At 40.9% G+C, this 21786-nt stretch overlaps 1 protein-coding gene across 2 annotated transcripts in view; it reads left to right on the top strand.

The window, feature by feature from the left end:
• Positions 1 to 8116: 8116 nt before the first annotated feature.
• GUCY2C (guanylate cyclase 2C) overlaps positions 8117 to 21786 on the top strand; it is a 150720-nt gene continuing 137050 nt past the window's right edge. The window contains exons 1-5 of one of the 2 annotated variants that reach the window (XM_088468120.1): positions 8117 to 8315; positions 10846 to 10848; positions 12167 to 12276; positions 12357 to 12424; positions 20301 to 20513. In XM_088468120.1, coding sequence (XP_088324246.1) covers positions 8117 to 8315; positions 10846 to 10848; positions 12167 to 12276; positions 12357 to 12424; positions 20301 to 20513 — 593 coding nt within the window. Of the gene's footprint in view, positions 8325 to 10845; positions 10849 to 12166; positions 12277 to 12356; positions 12425 to 20300; positions 20514 to 21786 lie in introns of both variants that reach the window. The other variant, XM_088468119.1, reaches the window with a different exon arrangement.

Consider the following 21786-nt stretch of genomic DNA (forward strand, 5'->3'; position numbering starts at 1 on the left):
AAAGTGTAAAATAAAAAAATAAAAATGTGGGGTCCCCCCTAAATGTACAACCATCGCTAGGCTTTTTTGAGCCGGTCCTGGTTGTGACAATATGGGGGGGAAAGACGTAGGGTCCCCCCATATTTTCATCAACCAGCACCAGGCTCAGTGAGCCAGTCATGGTTTTGGAAATACAGGAGAGCCCTCTAAGGACGGTACTTCCTGAATGATGGCTCAGCCGTGGCATTTCACATAGAAATGCATTGGCCTCCGACCTGTCTCAGCCAATTAGTGGTTCCCACCATTGACTTCAATGGTGGGAACCGCCAGGTAACGTTTGTATGTAATTTCTATGTGAAATGCCATGGCTGAGCCGTCATTCAGGAAGTACCGTTCTTAGAGGAAAGTACTTATGTCCATGGCTCAGGTATTGTTGTTTTTTTTTCAGAACAGTAGATGTCTACAAGAAGAAAATAACGTGAATGGCTACAGAGATTGTAGGTGAGTATGTGTGAGTGTGAGTGTAATAAATTTGTACTTTCACAGTGTGTTTCTTAATATTTATTTGCAAGTGATCTAAAGGTAACAGTGGGCCCTTAATGCCCTGCATACTGGCACTTGTGGTTCTCCAAGTCCCAGTATGCGGGAGAGGCTTGCTGGGACCTCTAGTTCTACTGTAAAAGACAATATTAATTAGTCTATTTTTGACACAATCAACTTGGCACCAACCGCCCAGGGGTGCCGAGGATAGCCTCGGGCTATCAGCCCAGGCCTGGGGTGCCCTGAAGGAGGAACCTACAGCTGCTGCATTACACTCCTGCTAGAAAGAGACCAGTGCTGGTTTTGGAAATACAGGCGACCCCTGTTCCATTTTGTCCCCCGTATTTCCAACATCAGGACTGGCTCACTGAGCCTGGTGATAGTTGATGAAAATACAGGGGAACCCTATGTCTGTTTTCCCCTGTATTTTCACAGCCAGGACCGGCTCAGCCCGGTGCTGGTTGTGCATTTGGGGGGGACCCCACGTAACTCTTTTTATTTTACACTTTTAAAAGTTTTTTTCACACAGGAGCATGCATGGATCTCACTGATCTGTGCATGTTTCTGTGTAACTGGCACCTGCTCAGTCAAAAATCACCAGCATGAAGCAGGTCTATTATTTTCGGGATTTTTTGTGTTTGATTTTATGTTAAATTTTGACATGGGCATCCAAAACTGAACAAGAAATCACTAGTCAAAATCGAACTACATTGAATTCTATTTAGAAAGGGCTTTCAAAATAAAATTTTTGTAAATGTGTCATTTTGACAGAATTTGACATTCGATTTGATTCAATTTCAGGTGAGCTAAATTGAACATAAAATCTAATGCAAAATCAAACTTTGATAAATATACATTTACCTATCTTTGACTAGCCTGGCACAAATGGGTGATAATTATTTTGGTCTCCTGTAAGGTCAATGGAATAATCTTTAATAAGGTGTAAGCAGTGATCCTCCCACACCAGGATACCAGTGCAGTGAGCTTGCTCAATAGTCAATCCACAGAGATGTGAACTATACTCCAAAGGGCAGTGGTCAAAAATTCATGCAAAGATAACCTTGAAAGACTCAGGAAAGCCCACAAACCGTAAATTGTTCCAACTAGACCAATTTTCAAGATTGTTTAATACAGAATTGATTGTGGGATTTATGTAGAGATGCAGTCTACTTATTTACAGTGTGCATATCCAGGAGAGCTTCAGCCAAACAGTGTTCTGCATCATCCCCTCTGAGAGAGCTGTGTTTTAAGATCTTGAATAGCATCTGAGAAGTGCAGCGGTAGCCATATTGGAATTGGCATTCTTCTTTTCTCTCTAAAATTACTGCTGCTTAGATGCATGAAGAGGAAACTCTATCTTCTTATGTGAATATGTGGCTGTGTCTGTTAAGCCATATATCAACATTAAAAAAAATCTTCGAAAAGTAACACAAGTTAATAATAGAATGGCGTAGCAATCAATCCCACAGTAGTAGTGCCCCTTATGCAATGCCCCCAGTAGCAGTGCCCCTTATGCAATGCCCCCAGTAGCAGAGCCCTCAGTAGTAGTGCCCCTTATGCAGTGCCTCCATTAGTGCCCCTGATACAGTGCCCCCTAGTATGGCCCTTTATACAGTGTCCCCAGAAGTGCCTCCCAGAAGTGCCCATCATACAGTGCCTTCAGTAGTGTCCCTTATGTAGTGCCTCCATTAGTGCCCCTTATAAAGTACAGTGCCCCCAGTAGTGCCCCTTATGCAGTTCCCACTATACATTGCCCCCAGTAGTGCCCCTTATACAGTGCCCCAGTAGTGCCTCCCTTAGTGTCCCTTATACAGTGCCCCCACTATGCAGTGCCCCAGTAGTACCCACTTTGCAGTGCCCCCAGTAGTGCCCATTGTGCAGTGCCCCCAGTAGTGCCCAGTATACAGTGCCCCTAGTAGTGCTAACTATGCATTGCCCCCAGTTGTGCCCATTATACAGTGCCCCCAGTAGTGCCCATTATACAGTGCCTCCAGTAGTGCCGCCAGTTGTTTCCATTATACAGTGCCCATTATACAGTGCCCCCAGTAGTGCCCCTTACACAATGCCTTCAGTAGTGCCCCTTATATAGTGCCCCCAGTATTGCCCCTTATAGAGTGCCTCCAGTAGTACCCATTATACAGTGCCCATTATATGGTGCTCCCAGTAGTGCCCCTTATACAGTGCCCTCAGTAGTGCTGATTATACAGTGCCCCTTATACAGTGCCCCCAGTATTGCCCCTTATAGAGTGCCTCCAGTAGTGCCAATTGTACAGTGCTTCCAGTAGTGTCCATTATATGGTGCCCCCAGTAGCGCCCCTTAAACAGTGCCCTCAGTAGTGCCCATTATATAATACCTCCAGTGTTGCCTCAGTAGTGTCCATTATACAGTGCCTAAATTAGTTACACAGTAGTGTCCCTTATACAGGGCCCCCAGTAGTGCCCACTATGTAGTGCCCCCAGTAGTGCCCCTTATGCAGTGCCCCAGTAGTGCCCATTATACAGTGCCCCAAGCAGTGCCCCTTATGCAGTGCCTGCATTAGTGCACCTTATACAGTGCCCCTTATACAGTGCCCCCAGTAGTGACCCTTATACAGTGCCCCCAGTAGTGCCCATTATACAGTGCCTCCAATAGTGCCCCCAGTAATGTCCATTATACAGTGCCCCAGTAGTGCCCATTATACAGTACCTCCATTAGTGCCCCTCATACAGTGCCCCCCAGTAGTGCCCATTATACAGTGCCTCCAGTGTTGCCTCAATAGTGCCCATTATACAGTGCCCCCAGTAGTGCCCTGTAAACATAAAACACACACAGACAAAAATGCTTTACTTACCTGAATCCGCACTCCTGCAATCACCGCAATCCACTCCTATGGTCCCGCTCGGTACTATGGGAGAGACATCATGACGTCTCTCCCTTTACCCACTACAGGAGCCGGAAGGTGGAGTTCATGAGTGAGCTCCTGCCCAGCTCCAGCCCTGGGTGCAGAAGCCAATAAGAGTCTGTCTGACTCTTATTGGCTGCAGTGCTAAAACAAACACACTGCCCCCCGCCGGTGTGATTGTTTTAGTGTGTGGTAGCGTGGTCCGCACTACCCGCGCTTCCGGGTCCGATGGCGCCCAGAGCATGTGCCCCACTCAACCCCCCCACGCAGGGGCGTTTCTAGAGAGGAGGAGGCCCATGTGCAGTCTCCGACACGGGCCCCCTCCTCTCTGTCCAGCAGCGCACTGAGCTGTGCGTGGCCAGCGCCAGAGTTATAGACTCTGGGCACTAGAGTGCACCCAGAGTCTATAGAGTATGTGCTGGTCACCGGGAAAATGGCCGTGGTGGCCATTTTCCCTGTACTGTGCATGCGCAAACGACAGGAAAATGGCAGCGGTGGCCATTTTCCAGTCGTTTTTACAGCACCGGACCCCCGCACCAATGTGCGACTTTGGAGAGGTAAGTAATACTATGTGTGCAGGGTGTGCAGTGTGGGGCCCGCACACCCTGCACCCATTATAGATCCGCCCCTGCCCCCACGTTATGCCACTGCTTCTCATATGCAGAACACATCGCTGCTGCATCTTTGGACACAGAGGCAATGTGTAAATGTGTTTATGCTGCAGAAGGTGTCTGAAGAAAAAAGACGCCTCCTGTCAGCATCTGCAATACGAGCGCTGCGACCGAAGACACAGCATCAGATCAACACCATGAACACGTTTCTCGCATTGGCCATCTGAGTAAGAAGAAGCGTACTCAGACTGGCTGCCTCCTGCCCACTTTATGAGGCAAGGAAATCTGCATCCTCCTATGCAGACGCTGGACTTAGCACTCCCAGGAAATGGGGGTGACACACCCTCGTTTTCGGGAAAGCAGACCAGTTCCAAACCCTCTTCGCCCTAAAATGGCCACATCATGTCAGTCATGCTGCAGCTTGGGGGCACTGCCTGCTTTCACATAGGACTCGTTCTGCACATGCGCTCCACCATCATTTACATAAGACCTTCAAATCAATTACATAATACCATCACATCATAAAATACACTTCAAAGCCCAAATTTGTCCTCTTTAATTTAGAAGTATTTGAGTGTTTAATTTAGAAGTCAATTATATTTCTGTTTAGGTTAGTCTAAAGTTTACATTATTAGTACCCCTTATACACATTATGACACACATTAGTACCCCTTAAGCCGGGTACACACTAGACGACATTTTAAATGAATTTGCTGATAACGACCATAATTACGACAAATTCTTTAAATCGTCCAGTGTGTATGCACTATGTTACTGACGATGCACGCTCCACACATTGTCATTGACATAGTCTGTCGGACCTACGTGCGATATCTTCAGCGGGGGCTATGCTGCATTTGGCAGCATGGCCCCTGCTGTCGCTCCATCGCTGCCGGCATCGGCAAGTGTGTATACACCCCGCTGGGTCCTGTCATTAACGAGGTCGGTACACAGTAGACATCGTCTAGTGTGTACCCAGCTTAGTACACAATATGCCACACAGTATGCCACACAATATGCCACAGTAGTGCCCCATATACACATTTTTCCACAAAGTAGAGCTCCTTATTCACCTTATGCAACACAGTAGTAGTACTGTGTAGTAGTAGTAGTAGTTGTGGTACTCATTATATACATTATGCCAGATACAGTCCCTTATACACATTATGCCACACAGTAGGGGTCCCCTTACCTATCTGTTACTAATGCTCAGCCATTCACCAGTGGCTCAGGTAATTGCCTGCCTACTTAGGGTGCATAAAGTGACTTTTACTTTAGGCATGGCCAATCTGCCCACCTAACATGCCCCACAGACCTGAGGCCTGATTGCACCCACATATCTAATGCCCAATACCTGGTTGTCTAGGGAGGGGGGAGTAGTAAATTACTGGTGGCCAAGGCCAATTACCGGTAGGCTGGGAGAGGCTGCAGTGGGGAGCTTCATTTAGCTCCTTGCTTCCCACCACCTGCCTCTCCAGCCTGGCACCCTCCTGCAATGCTGACCTCGCTTACCACATTGTACTGGCCCTGGATTCCCTACTAATATCACAAACACAAATATGCTATGTACCAGCCCAATCCCTGTGTGATTATTTCCATTTTGTGAGATTAATACACCAGGATATAATTTTTTCATTCACATATTGGCTACTTTTGATACATCCTAATCATGAAAAAAATTATTTTGTACTCATAAAAAAAGTTCTACGTATAACCTCATTGGCATCTGTAGGAAACGCCAACGACTTACCTAGCTGGACCTTATTGACCTAAGATAAGTGCATTTTGCTTTCTTGTACATTTAATACTATTTCTTCCTTGTTTTTGGAATTTTTTAAATAATTTTAGAATTTATCTGCATCTAAGGGATATATATATATATATATATATATATATATACGAGACTTCAATGACTAGCATAGAAAATAATAAAAGGCTTAGTACCTAGATGAAATCAAGTAAAGCAGTTATCATTAGGACCCCATGGAGCAAGAACATCTAAAAGCTGAATCCAGCTTTCATATTGTAATACGAATTTGGCTCGATCTCCATCAAGCTGTAATGGTGGGATATGATCTATCATCCTATATTTAAGGCATGAAAGGTTATGACCATCCATAGCAAAATGATGTGCTATGGGTTACTCACTAAACCCAGTATTGAGAGCAGCTCGAATGACCAAGCAAAGCAAGTCCGTGCGCTCTTTACATTTTTGCTCTGTTTTTCCAATATAGGGTAGCCTGCAATGGCACAAAAGTTCTGCATCTGATTAAACTAGTGGCCAACGCTTTATGGAGTCTTTATTAATACTAGAGATACAGAACTACATCTATTCACCCATGGTAGGTATGGCTCATCTCTTCTGATATTCTTTTGTTTGGACAAAGGAGCTTTTTGTCCATGGCTAAGACCCCGGCTTTGGTGTCTAGGAGTAACTTATGTTCATACCCACTAGCCTTAAATTGGTTAATTATAGCATACATCTGTACACTGGCTTCATTCCGGTCGTTTTTAATTCTCATAATTCGATTTACCTGGGAAAATGGTAACCCCCAACTACAGTGCCCTGGGATGACAACTCTGCACTGGAAGTAGTGTATTATGGCTGATGCGTTTAGTACTCAATGTAGTAGATAACCGGAGACCATTTTTAATTATCTGAACATCTGAAAATTTTACAAAATCCTGACTCATAATGAATGTAAATATCACAGGACATTCAGTATTATTATGATCTTCAATCAACTGTACTAAAGCTTATTTAGGATCATCACAAATGATTAATAAATCATCTATTAATCTTGTATAAAGCAAGATTTTATCAGAAATTGCTGTGTTAGAAATAAAAATACATCTTGCTCAATAGCAAATTTAAAAATCTTGGCATGATGTTGCCACACTTGACCCCATTGCACATCCTTTAGTTTGCAGGTAATACATATTATCATACATAAAAAAAAAAAAGTTGGTCAATATCATCTCCAGTAACTGATAAATAAGTTCTATATGGGCTGGGTCATATACATTATTGCTAACTAGAATTTATTTTACTGTTATATACCATAGGTATGACATCTTTACTAATAGGCCAAGAAGAATCATTGGGTAAAAGTCTTTCCGGTTTATTCAGCAATATAGTAGTATCAAGGAGGAATGGGGGAAGTTCTTGAATATGTGGTTGTAGCGACGAGTCCAAATAAATCACTGTCGGTTGAAATAACGATCCTCTTGCTCCGATAATGGGTAGCCCGGGTGATGGTTTCAGTCCCTTTTGAATTTTACTCATGGTATACAAGATAGGCATGATTGGGAATCGAGGTAAAAGTGCTTTAAGCAAGATATAAGGTATGTTATTAGAGTCAATTGCTTGAACCAAATATTCTTGAAGGTACTTTTTGAATTTTTGTGATAGGTCACTTTAATTTACAACATAATGATGTATCCCTCATTTGGCATGATATTTCTGCCTTATAGTCCATAAGATCTTGCAGTACTATGGCCCTGCCCTTATCAGCAGGGAATACTGTATAATAAGATCCTCATGTTCAGCCAATACATTGAGCACCCTCATTTTGATTAGGATGCAATGGAAGATCCATATTTTTATAACTAGTAATATCCTGATCCAATATATAGTTTTGTTTTTTTACTTTTGAGTTTGGAACTGAGGATTTACAGATTGCTTTAGCAGTATTTATGTTGGTTTACTGATTCATACTTAATTTACAATGTACGGTAACTGTAAATATATATTACATTCAGGCAGCTCAATATGTATGCTTGTCTTGGTTAGCGTATATAGCAGAGGGCTTAGAAATGTCATTATTTTTCCTTAGTACAGAAATTAAAAATTGCACTTTTAATGGCAAATGTAGCTTTCTGCTAAAGTTTAATGGCTTTGACCTTTCTCTATACAAATACAGTATACAATACGATACAGAAGCAGCCTTTGTGTTATCTACAATTGTTAATAGGTGACCAGACAACTTTGAGATGGGAGTAGAAGGAAGTGGCATTATATCAATGTAGTCTTAGCAGTTCCTGTTATTTCCAGAGCATCATTGACATCCTCACAAATTGTTCATAGAACGTGGTTGAGGTAAGATGGTGAAGCCATCGGTATGTTTGTTCATGCATATTTTTCTATGGCTGCAAATCCAAGTGAATTCAATGTGTGAAAATGGCAACTACACTCTTAATGTCATTATGCTGGATGACAATTCGACAGAATGGAACCTAACATCTATTCAAGGAGCGATAGACCTTGGGCTGTCAATACTGAGGAAAGACCTAGGAAACAAAGGTATGATAAGTTCATTTAATTATACTGCGTTATGTCATACTTGTATGTAATTTGTGTTATGTCTCATGGATGGTATAGTAGTCAACATTTATATCTCAGTGCTAGAGTCTTGGGTGGTGTTATATATTATCCCTGTCTTTCTATGGGTTTACTCCGAAGGTTTCGGTTCTTGCATAGTCCAAAAATCTGATATAGATATAGTATCTGCATATAGATGTATATCTGATATACATACCTATAACAGGGGGGTAGGGAATTTAGACTGTAAGCTCCAGTGGGACAGGGACTATTGTGATTGGTTACATGTTCTCTGTACAGGAGTGCATAATATGTTTGGATCTATATACATAAACAATAATAATGGTACAAGATAATTAGAATGTTGAGTATGGGATTATAGCATTATTCCCACTTTTTACACCCAACAAATGAGCAGATTGTTGTAGCAAGATAAGAAGGTTGTAGCATACTAAAAAATGCATTAATGTCCTCATAGCAATATACTACCTGCCTAAACAATCTCCTCCTCCTGAGATGGCTACTGAAGTTGTGTGCTTCTTCTTTCTTACACATACTGATATAACATCTGTTATTACTGTGATCTACACTGCAATAAAAAGAATAGTGGCAAGGATACGGCTTGGTTAAAATGAATTAGCCATATGATGATGCCTCCAAGACCTGCTATGGTCAGCATCAGTGTAGGTAAATCACTGGGCATATATACTTATCCTATAAACTATATTGACAATTTTCATTTTTTATTTGCTTACATCATGAATGAATTGTGATTGTGAATTATTACCACTGATGTACCAACATGATGTACCTCGAGCAATATGGCAATGCAGATTGGGTGAAAAGTGCAATGCCCAGATGTACAAAGTTGGTACCCAAATAGACTCACTGCTGCAATCACAGGTAAAGGTGCTCTTAACAAATATAAAAAGACACATTTGTTCTTGCAGTTGTAGTCAATGTTTACCAGTTTCTTATTTGTAATTAAGTTTAATGAGAGCTTTAGATATGCTGGTTTGTATTTTTTTACTTTCCAGAATATTTTAGGCCAATCTTTAGTAAGAATTGGCCTAAAATATTCAATAAGTTACATGGATTCTAACATGTAAGAAAAAACTGAAACATATACCCACTGTATATCTATCCGAAAAAGGTAGTAATATGCACTTTAGCAAACAATCACATTAGTTCAAGACTATTTTGGAGGCAGATTGGCTGATGGAACTTGATAAAATGTTATTAATTAATTACAGGAAATCTAAAAAAAATAGCTTTACTGTCTACGCCTTGTGTTTTTCTTACTGAATACCTGTCCAAAATTATTATTGTAAAAGCCTTACCTAGGTGCATGATACATTTAATGTTATTAGTTAGCTATAAGTCATCTTAAAGGCAAACAAGGATTTGTGAAGAACTATAAAATGAATATTGCATGAGCTGGGTAAGATTGTAATGTGACTGTAAGCTAGAGCACTTTATAATACAGTTTCTGTAATAGCATGAATCACAGTAGTAGAAGGAGGAACTTAGAACTGCAGGCTGATTAACTCCTTAGTAATATGTTCCACATTCTTTTCCTTCTGCTTTAATCATTTCCCAACCACTCCATGTCATCCTTCTCAATCACGTCATTGGCTTCCCCCAGACACCTACTTGTTTTGAATAAGTTGGCGGGTGCAGGGGGAATGTGGATACAAGCGGGGAAGATGCAGGAGGGTGCGGGCAGGGGGCGGCTGACTGGTAGATTTGCCCACTCTTCTGAGCGGCCAGGAGCGCCACTCGATTTTCAGAAGAGTAGGTAAGTATGCTCCACTTCAAAGATTTTTTTCCCAACTCTCATCCAACTACCTAGTTTTGTTTTACCACCATGTTGTATTACACTCATATGTCATACTGTTTACAATAAATAAGTACTTATTCTATATTATTATATTAAATAGTGATTTTAAATAAAATCTGAATATTCATTTAAAGGGTTTTTGCACCCAAAATAAAATCTCCTGAACCCTCCGGTCTTGCAGTGAAGTAAGCTTTATGTATGTATGTATGTATGTATGTATGTATGTATGTATGAATGTTATGTATGTATGTATGAATGTTATGCATGTATTAATGAATAAATGTTATTTATTACTTCCTTTCTTGTTACTTGTTTATTATGATGCTATAGTTGTGTTTTTCTTTTTTTGCTCCATCATCTGACCATAACTGTCAGTTCTTTCTCAGTTCCCCTCCAGTAGTACTGTTGTAGGGTGTATTGTTACTATGTAGCACATTATAATCAGACAGGAATGGAGAGAACGAGATGGGAGTCATCAAACTGACAATTTTTATGCACCTGAAAGCTGAGAGAAAGGTCAGAAGCTGTGTTGCTTGCCAAGGCTGTGATCATTGCTGGGACCTAATAACACAGTAAAAAGGAGAAGTGTTGCTTGTATCATTTAAATAAGTAATTACAGTATATTATATTCAAGAAGAAGAAGTTTGTTATATTTTGTTTTTCTGGTTAAAGACAGTCTTTAATAAAGTTATTTCCTCTTCTTTTATATCTTAATGAACAGTATTTTATATAGAAAACAATTCTAGTGACCGCTATAAAATACAGAGACAATTCTTATTATTACTATTCTAATAAACACCATGGGCAGAGCAAACAAATACAGTACTGCACAGATTATAATCAACCCATAACCCAGCACTTTGTGGCAGCCATGCTAACCACCATGCTGCCTGGAGACTGTTCCTGTGATACTAATTACTAATATTCAATGCCAACCCTGCATATCAATGCCTGGCAGCCGGGAGACCGACAATCCTGTAGGTACTTATAACAAAACAGTATTGGCTTGGCCAGAGTCATCCTCTGTCTGCTTTTGGCTGCCAGGGAAAGCTATGATCTGAGGCTGTAACATAGTAGTGTAACACTGCCGCCATCTTAGGACTGATAGCATTTAGGGCCTCGTTCAGTAGCGATCGCAACTGCGATTGTGCGCTCAATCGGACGATTGTTGCCTTCTGCGCATGCAGCGCAGTGCACGTGCGCAGATGCTCCACTGGATTGTGATCACAGTGACTACGCAGACCCAGCACAGAGTGATTGACAGGAAGTACCATTTGGGGGTGGTGATGGGGGATCGCAGAAACGCAGGCGTGCCAGTGCGTTTGAACGCTGTTGCAGGGGCGTGCATAAATTAGCCATTGTGATGCCATATACAGATTCGCTTCCACTGTGCGCGATGAGGTTATCAATTCTGAGTAAGGTCAGACCTTGTACAAGTGTGCGTGAGGCTGCGATTGTACTCGATGTTACCGATGGTTTTGCAGTCTTGCTAAGTATTACAGATGTGTGTAAGGTAAAGTGGGCGTCCATATGTTAGGCTGTGTATGGTATTGCGATCACAATCAGTACCATATCTTCACAGTGAGACTGTGTGCATAATCCCTATTGCGATCCATACTGAATCAGGCCCTTAGTTCTGTCAACCATCAGCTCTCACATACCCTCCGTACACAAAAGGAATTGAGCTTGTATAAGACATAAAGTATCATTTTCTTTTTAAGCAAAGACAATTCGCTGTTCACAAAGAAAAAAGTTTTGGTGTGTTTAAAACAAGGAAAATATTCTCTAATGAAAGATTTAATATTTGTAATTATCAATTGATTATATGAGCTACAGTAGTAGGAGACATCTTTTAAAATTATTTGTTACTCTTGATTGGCACTGGTGTTTGACCATAGAAACTAACAAACTAAGTATTAAATGATAATCTTACATATGAACAAAATGTATGGAACCTTAATAAGAAGAAATATTTTTCTCATCTACCTCATAGAAAATATAACTTTGAATGTGGACTACCAAGTGTTTACGACAGAGCTGTACTCAACAGCAGGATGTGTTTCCAGTGGGTGTGAAGGAGTAGAGAAACTTAAGAAACTCCATGTAAGTCTGTCCCGAACATAAACACGTTTTCCTACCAAATGATAATGCTCAGCTAAGTCACTTTTCTATTGATTCTACAGGAGAAAAACGCATTGGGCTGTGTGCTCCTTGGTCCAACATGTACCTATGCCACTTACCAGATTCTCTCGTGAGTACACTGACGAAAGATTCATTATATCTTTGTTTCCCATTGTACATCTTGCTCGTATTATTCACTATTTGAATGTAAACACTATAAATTAGTATTCCTCATCATAAGCTTATTTCAATGGAAGGTTCAAATGTTTTGTAATTGTGGGCCTGATTCAGAGGTGGGCGCTATTCATGCACGGCTGTGATTTGTTATGAACTCGCAACTGTGAAATTATGCAAATGCCGGTTTCAGCATCCACCTTATGTAATAGCGTGCGATTGACTGCGTAAACTCTGAGACACCTACTTCCACTAAGCTGGTGGTTAAGAACTCTCCACCATTAACACATCATCCCTCTCTTTTTGCATTCACTTCATGTCACCTCTCAGCAGAGAAATCACCAGGGGGCATGGTCTTGAAGAAAGGGGTGTGACCTACACATAACTCCGGTGGCGTGCCCAGCATCCCTGGAGATGCTAGCCTGCCCCCTGAGACTAGTGTATGTACTGCCGGCTCCTCCTCTGTGAAAATGTCACACTGCTGCACCTGGCACCTGTCACTGAGGAGCCGAAATTTTGGTTTTACCCCCTCCAAGGGTGAGCCCGGTGCGGCCCGCACCCCCATAGTGACACCACAGCCTCTCAGTCACCACCCATTAATACCCATGATTTGCAGTCTACTGATACCGATCTAGGGCCTCATTTACTAACGAGTTTTATCACCAAAACAAGTGATAAATTTCACTGTGTATGATAAATGGTGCTCCAGCCAATCAGCTCCCAACTGTCAACTGTTAGAAAAAGTACAGTTGGGAGCTGATTGGCTGGAGCACCATTTATCATACACAGTGACATTTATCACTCATTTTGGTGATAAAACTCCTTAGTAAATGGTGGGCCCTAGTAAGCAACTGCTACTGCTATCATACAGTAAGGTTCACGCATGTGTAGTATTGGTTTTGTGGACTTTTCACACATTAGCCAAAAATTGCTTAACCTCACAAACAACGAATATGAATATGGCCCTGTATTTTAATATTACTGCAGATAGCTGACTTAAGTGTGGCACTTCATAGACAAGACTGCGCATAAAAAGATGAGCAAAACTTTTGACACTTGAGGGTAAATTTACTAAGAATCGTGTCTGGCCATGTTTAAACATGCTGAGCAACTGTGGGATTTGCATGAGTTTTTTGCAACCAAAATCACAAATCTAATAAGAATCGTGTTTGCCTGTCTATTTTTGATTTGATGGCGATACTGATCATGTTGTATCATATGCGAGTTCAGTCATATTGGCCCCTTCTCAATATACTCCTCTGAGTGCAACCATGCCCACCACCACATAGCTGAACCTAAGTGTTACAGATACTGTAAGTACAATTTACCTAATATCATATTTAGGTATACTGAGTGTCTCAATAAGGAACTTTTGGCCTAGGGGTGCCATAGCAAAAAATGCTGATACTCGGGTGTCATGATTCCACTGGTTTAGTGTGATGAATGCACCGACACTATGGGGTCTATTTACTAAGCCTTGGATGGAGATAAAGTTGACGGAGATAAAGTACCAATCAACCAGCACCTAACTGTCATTTTTCAAACACAGCCTGTGACATGGCAATTAGGAGTTGATTGGCTGGTACCCATCGACTTTATCTCCATCCAGGGCTTAGTAAATAAACCCCTATGACACTATGATTTAGTGCAGTGGTCGGGGAACAGGGGTAAATTACCCCAAATGGGGTAAAACTGAAATTCCTGGGGGTAATGGATGCAGGGCTGGAGGTGCACGTGAACTGGGTGCGCCGCTGCACCCAGCGCCAGTGACCTCCAGTCCTGCGCCACAGGGAGGCTCTAAGCCGGACGCCCGCTGAGATGTTATTACCTTCGGGCGCCCGGCTCCTTCCCTACAATGCCGCGGTAGCCGGAGGCTGGAGTTCTCTTCTGAACCCCAGCTTCTGGCTCTCCCCATGTCATGACGTCTCTCCCATAGTTCCGAGGAGCAGCCAGGCGGACAGGACGGGGGGGGGGGATTAAGGTAAGTGTTTTTTTTTTTTTTGTACAAGCGGCACTACAGCGGCATAACTATGGGGGCACTGCTACAGGGGCATTACTATGGGGGCACTGCTACAGGGGCATAACTACGAGGGCACTGCTACAGGGGCATAACTATGGGGGCACTGCTATGGGGCATAACTATGAGGGCACTACTACAGGGGCATAACTATGGGGGCACTGCTACAGGGGCATAACTATGGGGGCACTGCTACAGGCACATTATATGGGGGCACTACTACATGGGCATTATATGGGGGCACTGCTACAGGGGCATAACTATGGGGGCACTACTACAGGGGCATTATATGGGGGCACTACTATAGAGTTTCCTTCCTTCCAAATCAAGGGGGTAACGTTGGCATATCTAAATATATTTTGGGGTAAAAAGTAAAAAAGTTACCTGACCCCTGATTTAGTGTGTTGGGAACCACTGGTTTAGTGGGATGAATGCCCCCTGACTCTATGCTGACCCTGAGATACAGTGAAAACAGACACATTTTATGGGAGTGAGCAGATCGGTCCTGAAGGCTGACTCAGTTGTGAACACAATGGGTGATGTGTCATTGGAATGACATAGGATACGAACACTTATAACAGTGTCACATCAAGATTGCAACATTGCTCATTTTATCTGAGTGAAGTTGCTGTACCGTAATTCTGAGTAATGTGTTTAATCGCACATCATTCATAATTGAATCAATCCTTTTAATAGTGGGGTTGGCAGAAAATGATATCAAGAAGACATTCTAATTACTTATTGGTACATAAATAAATGTTTATATCATTTTCTGGTGCTGGCATTCTTAATAACATAGAGAGCCTAGTGACACATGCAATTCTCTTGAATGCAGTTAGTTACCAGCATCAGAAGGACAAGCTTCCCTGGCTATCTCTTGTTTATTTAGATACAGATAGCGGAGAACAGATAATCACCAACAGTGGTGTTCAGCTAGATGTTACTGAGAGAAACTTCATATTCTGTGCACGTTGATGTACATATTCTGGGAAGATTTCTGTGCAGGTAGAAATAAATCAGCACTAGATTTGTAATGGTGGTAATCTCCAAAATCAGTTTGGAGATTTTTGTAGGTGATGAGTAGCATTCACTTTATTGTACTTTTAATATAGAAGTAGAAGTTCTACTGCCAGAGATGACTGACCTGGGAAATTGTCCTCATAACGGGGTACCAAGTGGCATTACTCTGATCATCTCCTCTAATGTTCTCTTTTAAACTCTAATTACAATATTGAAGATATTTATTACTTATAGGGTTTTTTATGCTAATTTGGCAAATGACATTCAAACGATGAGAAATGTGCCTTTTGAGATGCTAAAATAGTTCCTGTTTTATAATAGTAGTTCAACAAAAGATGTTAAAATTCAAGGTGCTGAAATCCTTGTCTTGTAGCTAGAAGAAAAAAGGGGAATACACAAAGTAGAAATCAAAGGCACATACAAATAATTCAAAATTAACTTTTATTTTGACAGTATATTTATATAAATTGATCAGAATGGTAAAATTACCATAAATAATCATATATGTGCTTGTTTTTACAATATTTTAATTGTACATTAATAGGTTTTAGCAAAATATGATATAAAATAGTACATATATATCCACCTAAGCAGAGAGTGAAAAGAGAAGAAAAAAGGGATTAAAACCAGGGCATCCTGCTTATATTCAATATTGAATGTTGATCCTATAAAATCATATTAGTTTAGAGGGATTGCCAGGGAGTCTCAAGTAATCCAAATCAATTGATAGTTGGCAGTACAGTATACTATAAATTTGCTGCTGATATAATAAATGACACTACTCGTATCCATCAAGAAAATACCAGCTTTATCCTCTTTGAGCTCAACTGACAATTTGTGGTATACAGTATAGTTTGATGCTATGTATCCTTGCTTGGAAACAAAGAAGATGTAAATTGTCTGTATCAGATGAAGTGTTTCTAATCACTTACGAATGAAAATAATTGTTGCAACATGCACAGTATCTAACAGTGCCATAGGAAATACTGTTTTATACCTTTTACGAGCAGGGCCCTCTTCCCTCACGTGCTGCTCCTCCCCCTTCTCATAGTATCTTTTACTCCTAACTCCCCAATTGGCATCTAACACTTGGTTTCTGAGGCTTTGTTGCTTGTGTTATGCAGCTATGTGTATAAACCATGTCCTTGTCCTTCATTGTTTTGTATTACTATTAATGGTTGTTCTTGTGTGCTCATTTATGTACTGTGTAAGGCACTGCGGATCCTTTGTGGCGCCACATAAATAAAGGATAATAATAATAATACCATCCATTCGAAAAGAGCTAAAATTGTAAGACTACAGTATTTAGCTAGATAAGAGAGAAACAGTATTTACAGTAACATGCAGTTGTTTTAAAGGATCAGTGTAGCATGAATACAGTACTGAAGGGTTAAATTCCAGTAGTAGGTGTATTCTTTAGATCCAAATATAGGTAGACAGTGTGTTTGATTATGATGTTTCAGAATTATACCAGCTTTGTAGGTGACTACTGTTAAAATAAATTAGACCCCTTTGGGGAACACCATGGGGATATTTATCAAAGCATGGAGAGACATAAAGTCAAGAGAGATAAAGTACAACCAATAAGATCCTAACTATTAATATTTAAACACACCCTGTAAAATGACATTTATGCTGGGTACACGCTAGGTTGATGGATCAGTCAGCAGACCGATCCGCCATCCTAGCAACTGATTGGTATGCTATATACATGTGTTTGGGCTGACATCACAACTGGGAGGAAAATTTGCTTGCGCAGTTGAGATGTCAATGTTGGCGGGTCCTGCAGCAAGTGTATGGCAGTCGGCGGGTCACCCGTACACACAACTAGATTCACTGATATATCTTTCAGATATGACAGCATCGGCTGTGCTGCAGGGCTAACCTGGTATGTCTGTGAGCAACTTCATTCACAGACATATCGGGTGTACACACCTGTCTATGCACCAGCGATATACAGCTTATTGAAAGAATCAGCAATATATTGCCAAGTGTGTACCCAGCCTAGAAGCTGATTGGTTGGTATTTTATCTCTCTCTCCATTTTATCACTCTCCTACCTTTAATAAATCTCCCCCTAAATCCCAGCGATTGTGTCTAGGTTGTTGCTATAAATTGTGCTAGAAATATGAAAAGCACACACATTGTAAAGACTGCACTAATGAATCAGCTTGTGTCAGCACTGCAGATTAAATAAATTAGACATAGTAATTTGTTAGTAGGATAAACCACTGTTGTTTAGTAGATCTCATATTAGCCTAACCAGTAGGCATGCAGCCGCACACTTCGTTCAGACCCCTAATGTATCACACAGGCATATTTAGTGAACCATTAGAATACCTAACATATCCTTCCTATTTAGAGATAAATCTCCAGATTACAGCAGAGAATTTTTGTCTTTGTCTGGTATTTGGCTAGTAGTTTCCATCAAAGCCCTGGAAAACAATATACAGTACATTTAGCATGTTTACCAGACTTCCAGTCCATTTCCTTTGTGGCTGCATTTCATTCTATTGTATGAAATATACTGTATCATCTTTCCAAAATGTTAGTTTTCTAGTTAGGTAATACAGTATGGTATGCTTTCTATAAAGCATTTGTAAAGTTCACTCTTGAAAACAAATACTATGAATAATCCAATCTAGTGTAAGTAACTGACATATAGGGAGAATTATCAAACCTTCAAGAGAGATAAAGTGGAGAATTGTTCCCTATCAATCAGCTTCTAGCTATCATTCATCTAGCACAGTCTATACAATGGCAGGAGCTGATTGCTTGCTTTGGGCAATGTCTCTGCTACATCTCTCCCATGGTAGGGTACGTAAAGGAACTCTGGGCCTGATTCATCACGGATCGCAACTGCAACAGCGTACACAGATCGGCTGATGGTGCATACTGCGCATGCACCGCTGTGCACGTGTGTTAGTTAGCATTGTGATCGCATCGTTATCACATACACAGATACAAAGCCAATGCAGCTCGAGGGACGGGACGTCACCGTTTGGGAGTGGTGACAGGGGAGTGGATGATGAAACGCAGGCGTGTCTGTCCGTTTGAATGCAGTTTCCTGGGCATACATAAATTAGTCACTGTGACGGCATATGCAGCTTGAGTACTCACTGCGTGAGATGACTGTTGCAATATCTGAGTAAGGTCAGACCTGCTGTAATTGTGCGTGAGGGGCCGATGGTACCGATGTATACGCAAGTCTGTGAGGCCTTACGGATGTGAGATAGCGGTAGTGGATGTCTCTATGCTGGCTTTGTGATTGTAAACATTAGCATATATTCACGGCAGAACTGCGTGCGTAATTACAGCTGCAATCACAATGGCGATCCGTAGTGTATCAGGCCCTCTAACCTCAAATATGCTTTTTGCTTAATCATTTGAAGAACAGTGGGATTAATGTTGTTGACAGAGATAAAACATATTCCCAACATTGGCACTTTAGAAAGCAGGTAAGAATGTCCACATCACTACTTCACAGTGGCACGAAAATTGAGGAGTGTCCACACCACATACCATCTATACCATTCCCAAGCCACTGCCACTCCATTAAAAGCACCCCTGCATTTCCATGTTTACCATGAACAGGTGGGCAGGACATACCTATCAATTGTCCCAGCCAGGGACAAACTGGGGCTCTAAATCAGCCCTGGTATTCACCTCTGCGAGCTCAAGTAAAAGGCATGGTCACATCTTACAGGGGCGTGCTGCAAGTAATGGGGATCTGGTTTCACGGCACATCCCCGTCTCAGTATCCTGGCCGAGCAGAGCGCCAGGAGGCGGAGCTGCTTGGCCAGGATTTCAGACTGGACCAGTCCATCAGACCGAAATACACAATAAAAAGTCCCAGCGCTCCCTACTAGACCAATAGTCCCAAACTACAAGCCAATGGACTTATTATAATCTGCATAGATGATTCCGCATCTACAGTGATTCTTCTCTAATTCCCCATATAGATGTCCAATGGAACGTGATTCAGGGGTACATAAAAAGAGAGAAATGTATACCAAATATACCATTTTAATTTACACAAAAAAAATACACACTAAAATTATCCACCAGCACTAAGGGTATAGGCAGTGTACCAGATATGGAGGTGTATATGTACACAAGCAAACATATGTGTTTAACAAGCAACGATCCTGGGAAGAGCACCTGTATCCACATCCACTGATGTACTCCAAGTCCCTCCACATCCAAATCTGCTCCTTCCCTCTGTCCAATGCATTTCAACTCTTACAATCTTTATCAAGGTGTGCTGGTATCCTACAAAGTGAGCCCTCTTATACCTGGTCCTCCCCTGTCATTGGTTGATGACAGGAAGTCCATTGGCTTGCACTTTGGGACTATTGGTCTAGTAGGGAGCGCTGGGACTTTTTATTGTGTATTTCTGTTAGTATTTAATAGAGTTCTGTGACCTCTATTTGAATCGTTATTGCTGCACCCGTTAGTGAAGCGCATTTTTGATCTTTTGTATTTTATCAGTCCATCAGACCATCTGGCCTCCTGGCATTTGCCAGAAGTGTCAGATGGCCAGTCCAGTCCTGGTCCCAGCAGTCAGGACATATATTCTGAAATCGTTTCCTAGATTGGAAGAGTTTGAACACTAATATTAAGATTTATATTTGTATACATTCATATTTTTATACACATTTACAAAGAGAACATGAAACATGCTAGTTTGCCTTTAAAATAAGATTTACATATAGGAGTCTTTGCAAAGTGGAGATAATTATTAACGTCTTGTAAAAAATCTATGTTGATTTAATTTTTCCTTTTTTTTTTAACAGGCTAAAAGAGACATTTGGTGTTCCACTAATTTCAGCTGGAAGCTTTGGTCTGTCCTGTGACGACAAACCGTTTTTATCACGCATTTTGATTCCAGCCAGAAAGATAACATATTTCTTTTATGAGTTCTGGAAATTTAATGGACACGCAATCAAACCTGTGTGGAATTCTGTTTACATTTACAAAAGAGAGGGCCACTCCGAATCCTGCTACTGGTAAGAATATAAAAAAGCAAAACATCTATTTATGTATGTGACACAAAAGCATAGCAACCCCGTCATTATAGAAATACTTAAATGTGTATCAGGCTTCCTATTGACCTTCCAAGGTTAGGTAGGAGAAAAGCTGGAGATAATCATGCTGCACACAGCATAATGTATAAAATAAGGCAAAGCAAGACATAAAAAATATAAAGGTATAGACAAGTACAGTATAATAATGAAAATGTGTATCAGTCTCATATGGAATCTTGAGTGACACTGCCTTGAGCTACTGTAACTTCCAGCTATACTGCAAATCAGGCAGACGGCCAGATGGTTGACTGTAACCATGTCGTCATTCGTAATGTGTGTCGACATTCATAATGTGTTGACACGCAATGCATATCAAACTAATTCTAATACTGGCAATTCAGTCCATGTAAACACATGTAACAACCTATCCAACTATATTCAGTGTAGTTTACCTTAAACCTTTCTCAGTAGCCTAGACACCTTTTTTATACTCAGAAAACTGATAAAGAAAACAATGGTTTGTCTGTAGTTTAGGCTTAATGACAATCTTACCTTACCTCTACTTGTTACTTTAACATGCACAACAACTTTAACACTGAATGGCATAGGCATCACTTATCCTATTGAGGATGTAAGAATACTTTCAGCATAGTTTTGTGGAAAAAAAAACCTTTTACGCAACACAACCTGCTAAATACCAGGGGACCAGCTTTTGGGATTTACAATATTTAAAAATATATTCACCATAAAATGATTCCTCTGTGCATTATCATTTAGATCATTATAAAAAGAGTTACTTACCTTTAGCAAGCAACAGTTTAATGTTACCTATTCACCCAGGGCCATAAGTAGAGGTGATGCTGCCCTAAACAATGTATGAATATGTCCTAAAATTCCACTTTACTGGAGACAAAAATAGGATTGCTAAAGACCTAGTAAAAAAATAATGACTATTATAAGAGAAAGGTTCAATTAACCTGACATAAAATAATTTCTATGCTGCCTACTTAATGGTTTGCTGTATATGGTTTGCTGTATATGGTTTGCTATATATGATAAACACAGCCCTGCATCAAATTAGTTGATTTTATCTCTTTTGATGAATTCTCAATTTAGAAGTCTTGAACTGATAACTTTAATAATATTATGGTCTAAACCTCAAGGACATTTGGAGTACAAAGATTTTTGACCATTCTGCTAGTTGTGGATATGAATAGAATTATTGATATTCCATACACATACACACGGTACGACT

This window comes from Taudactylus pleione, unplaced genomic scaffold, assembly GCF_031769625.1.
Source record: "Taudactylus pleione unplaced genomic scaffold, aTauple2 ptg000080l, whole genome shotgun sequence".
In the NCBI taxonomy this organism is placed as follows: Eukaryota; Metazoa; Chordata; class Amphibia; order Anura; family Myobatrachidae; genus Taudactylus; species Taudactylus pleione.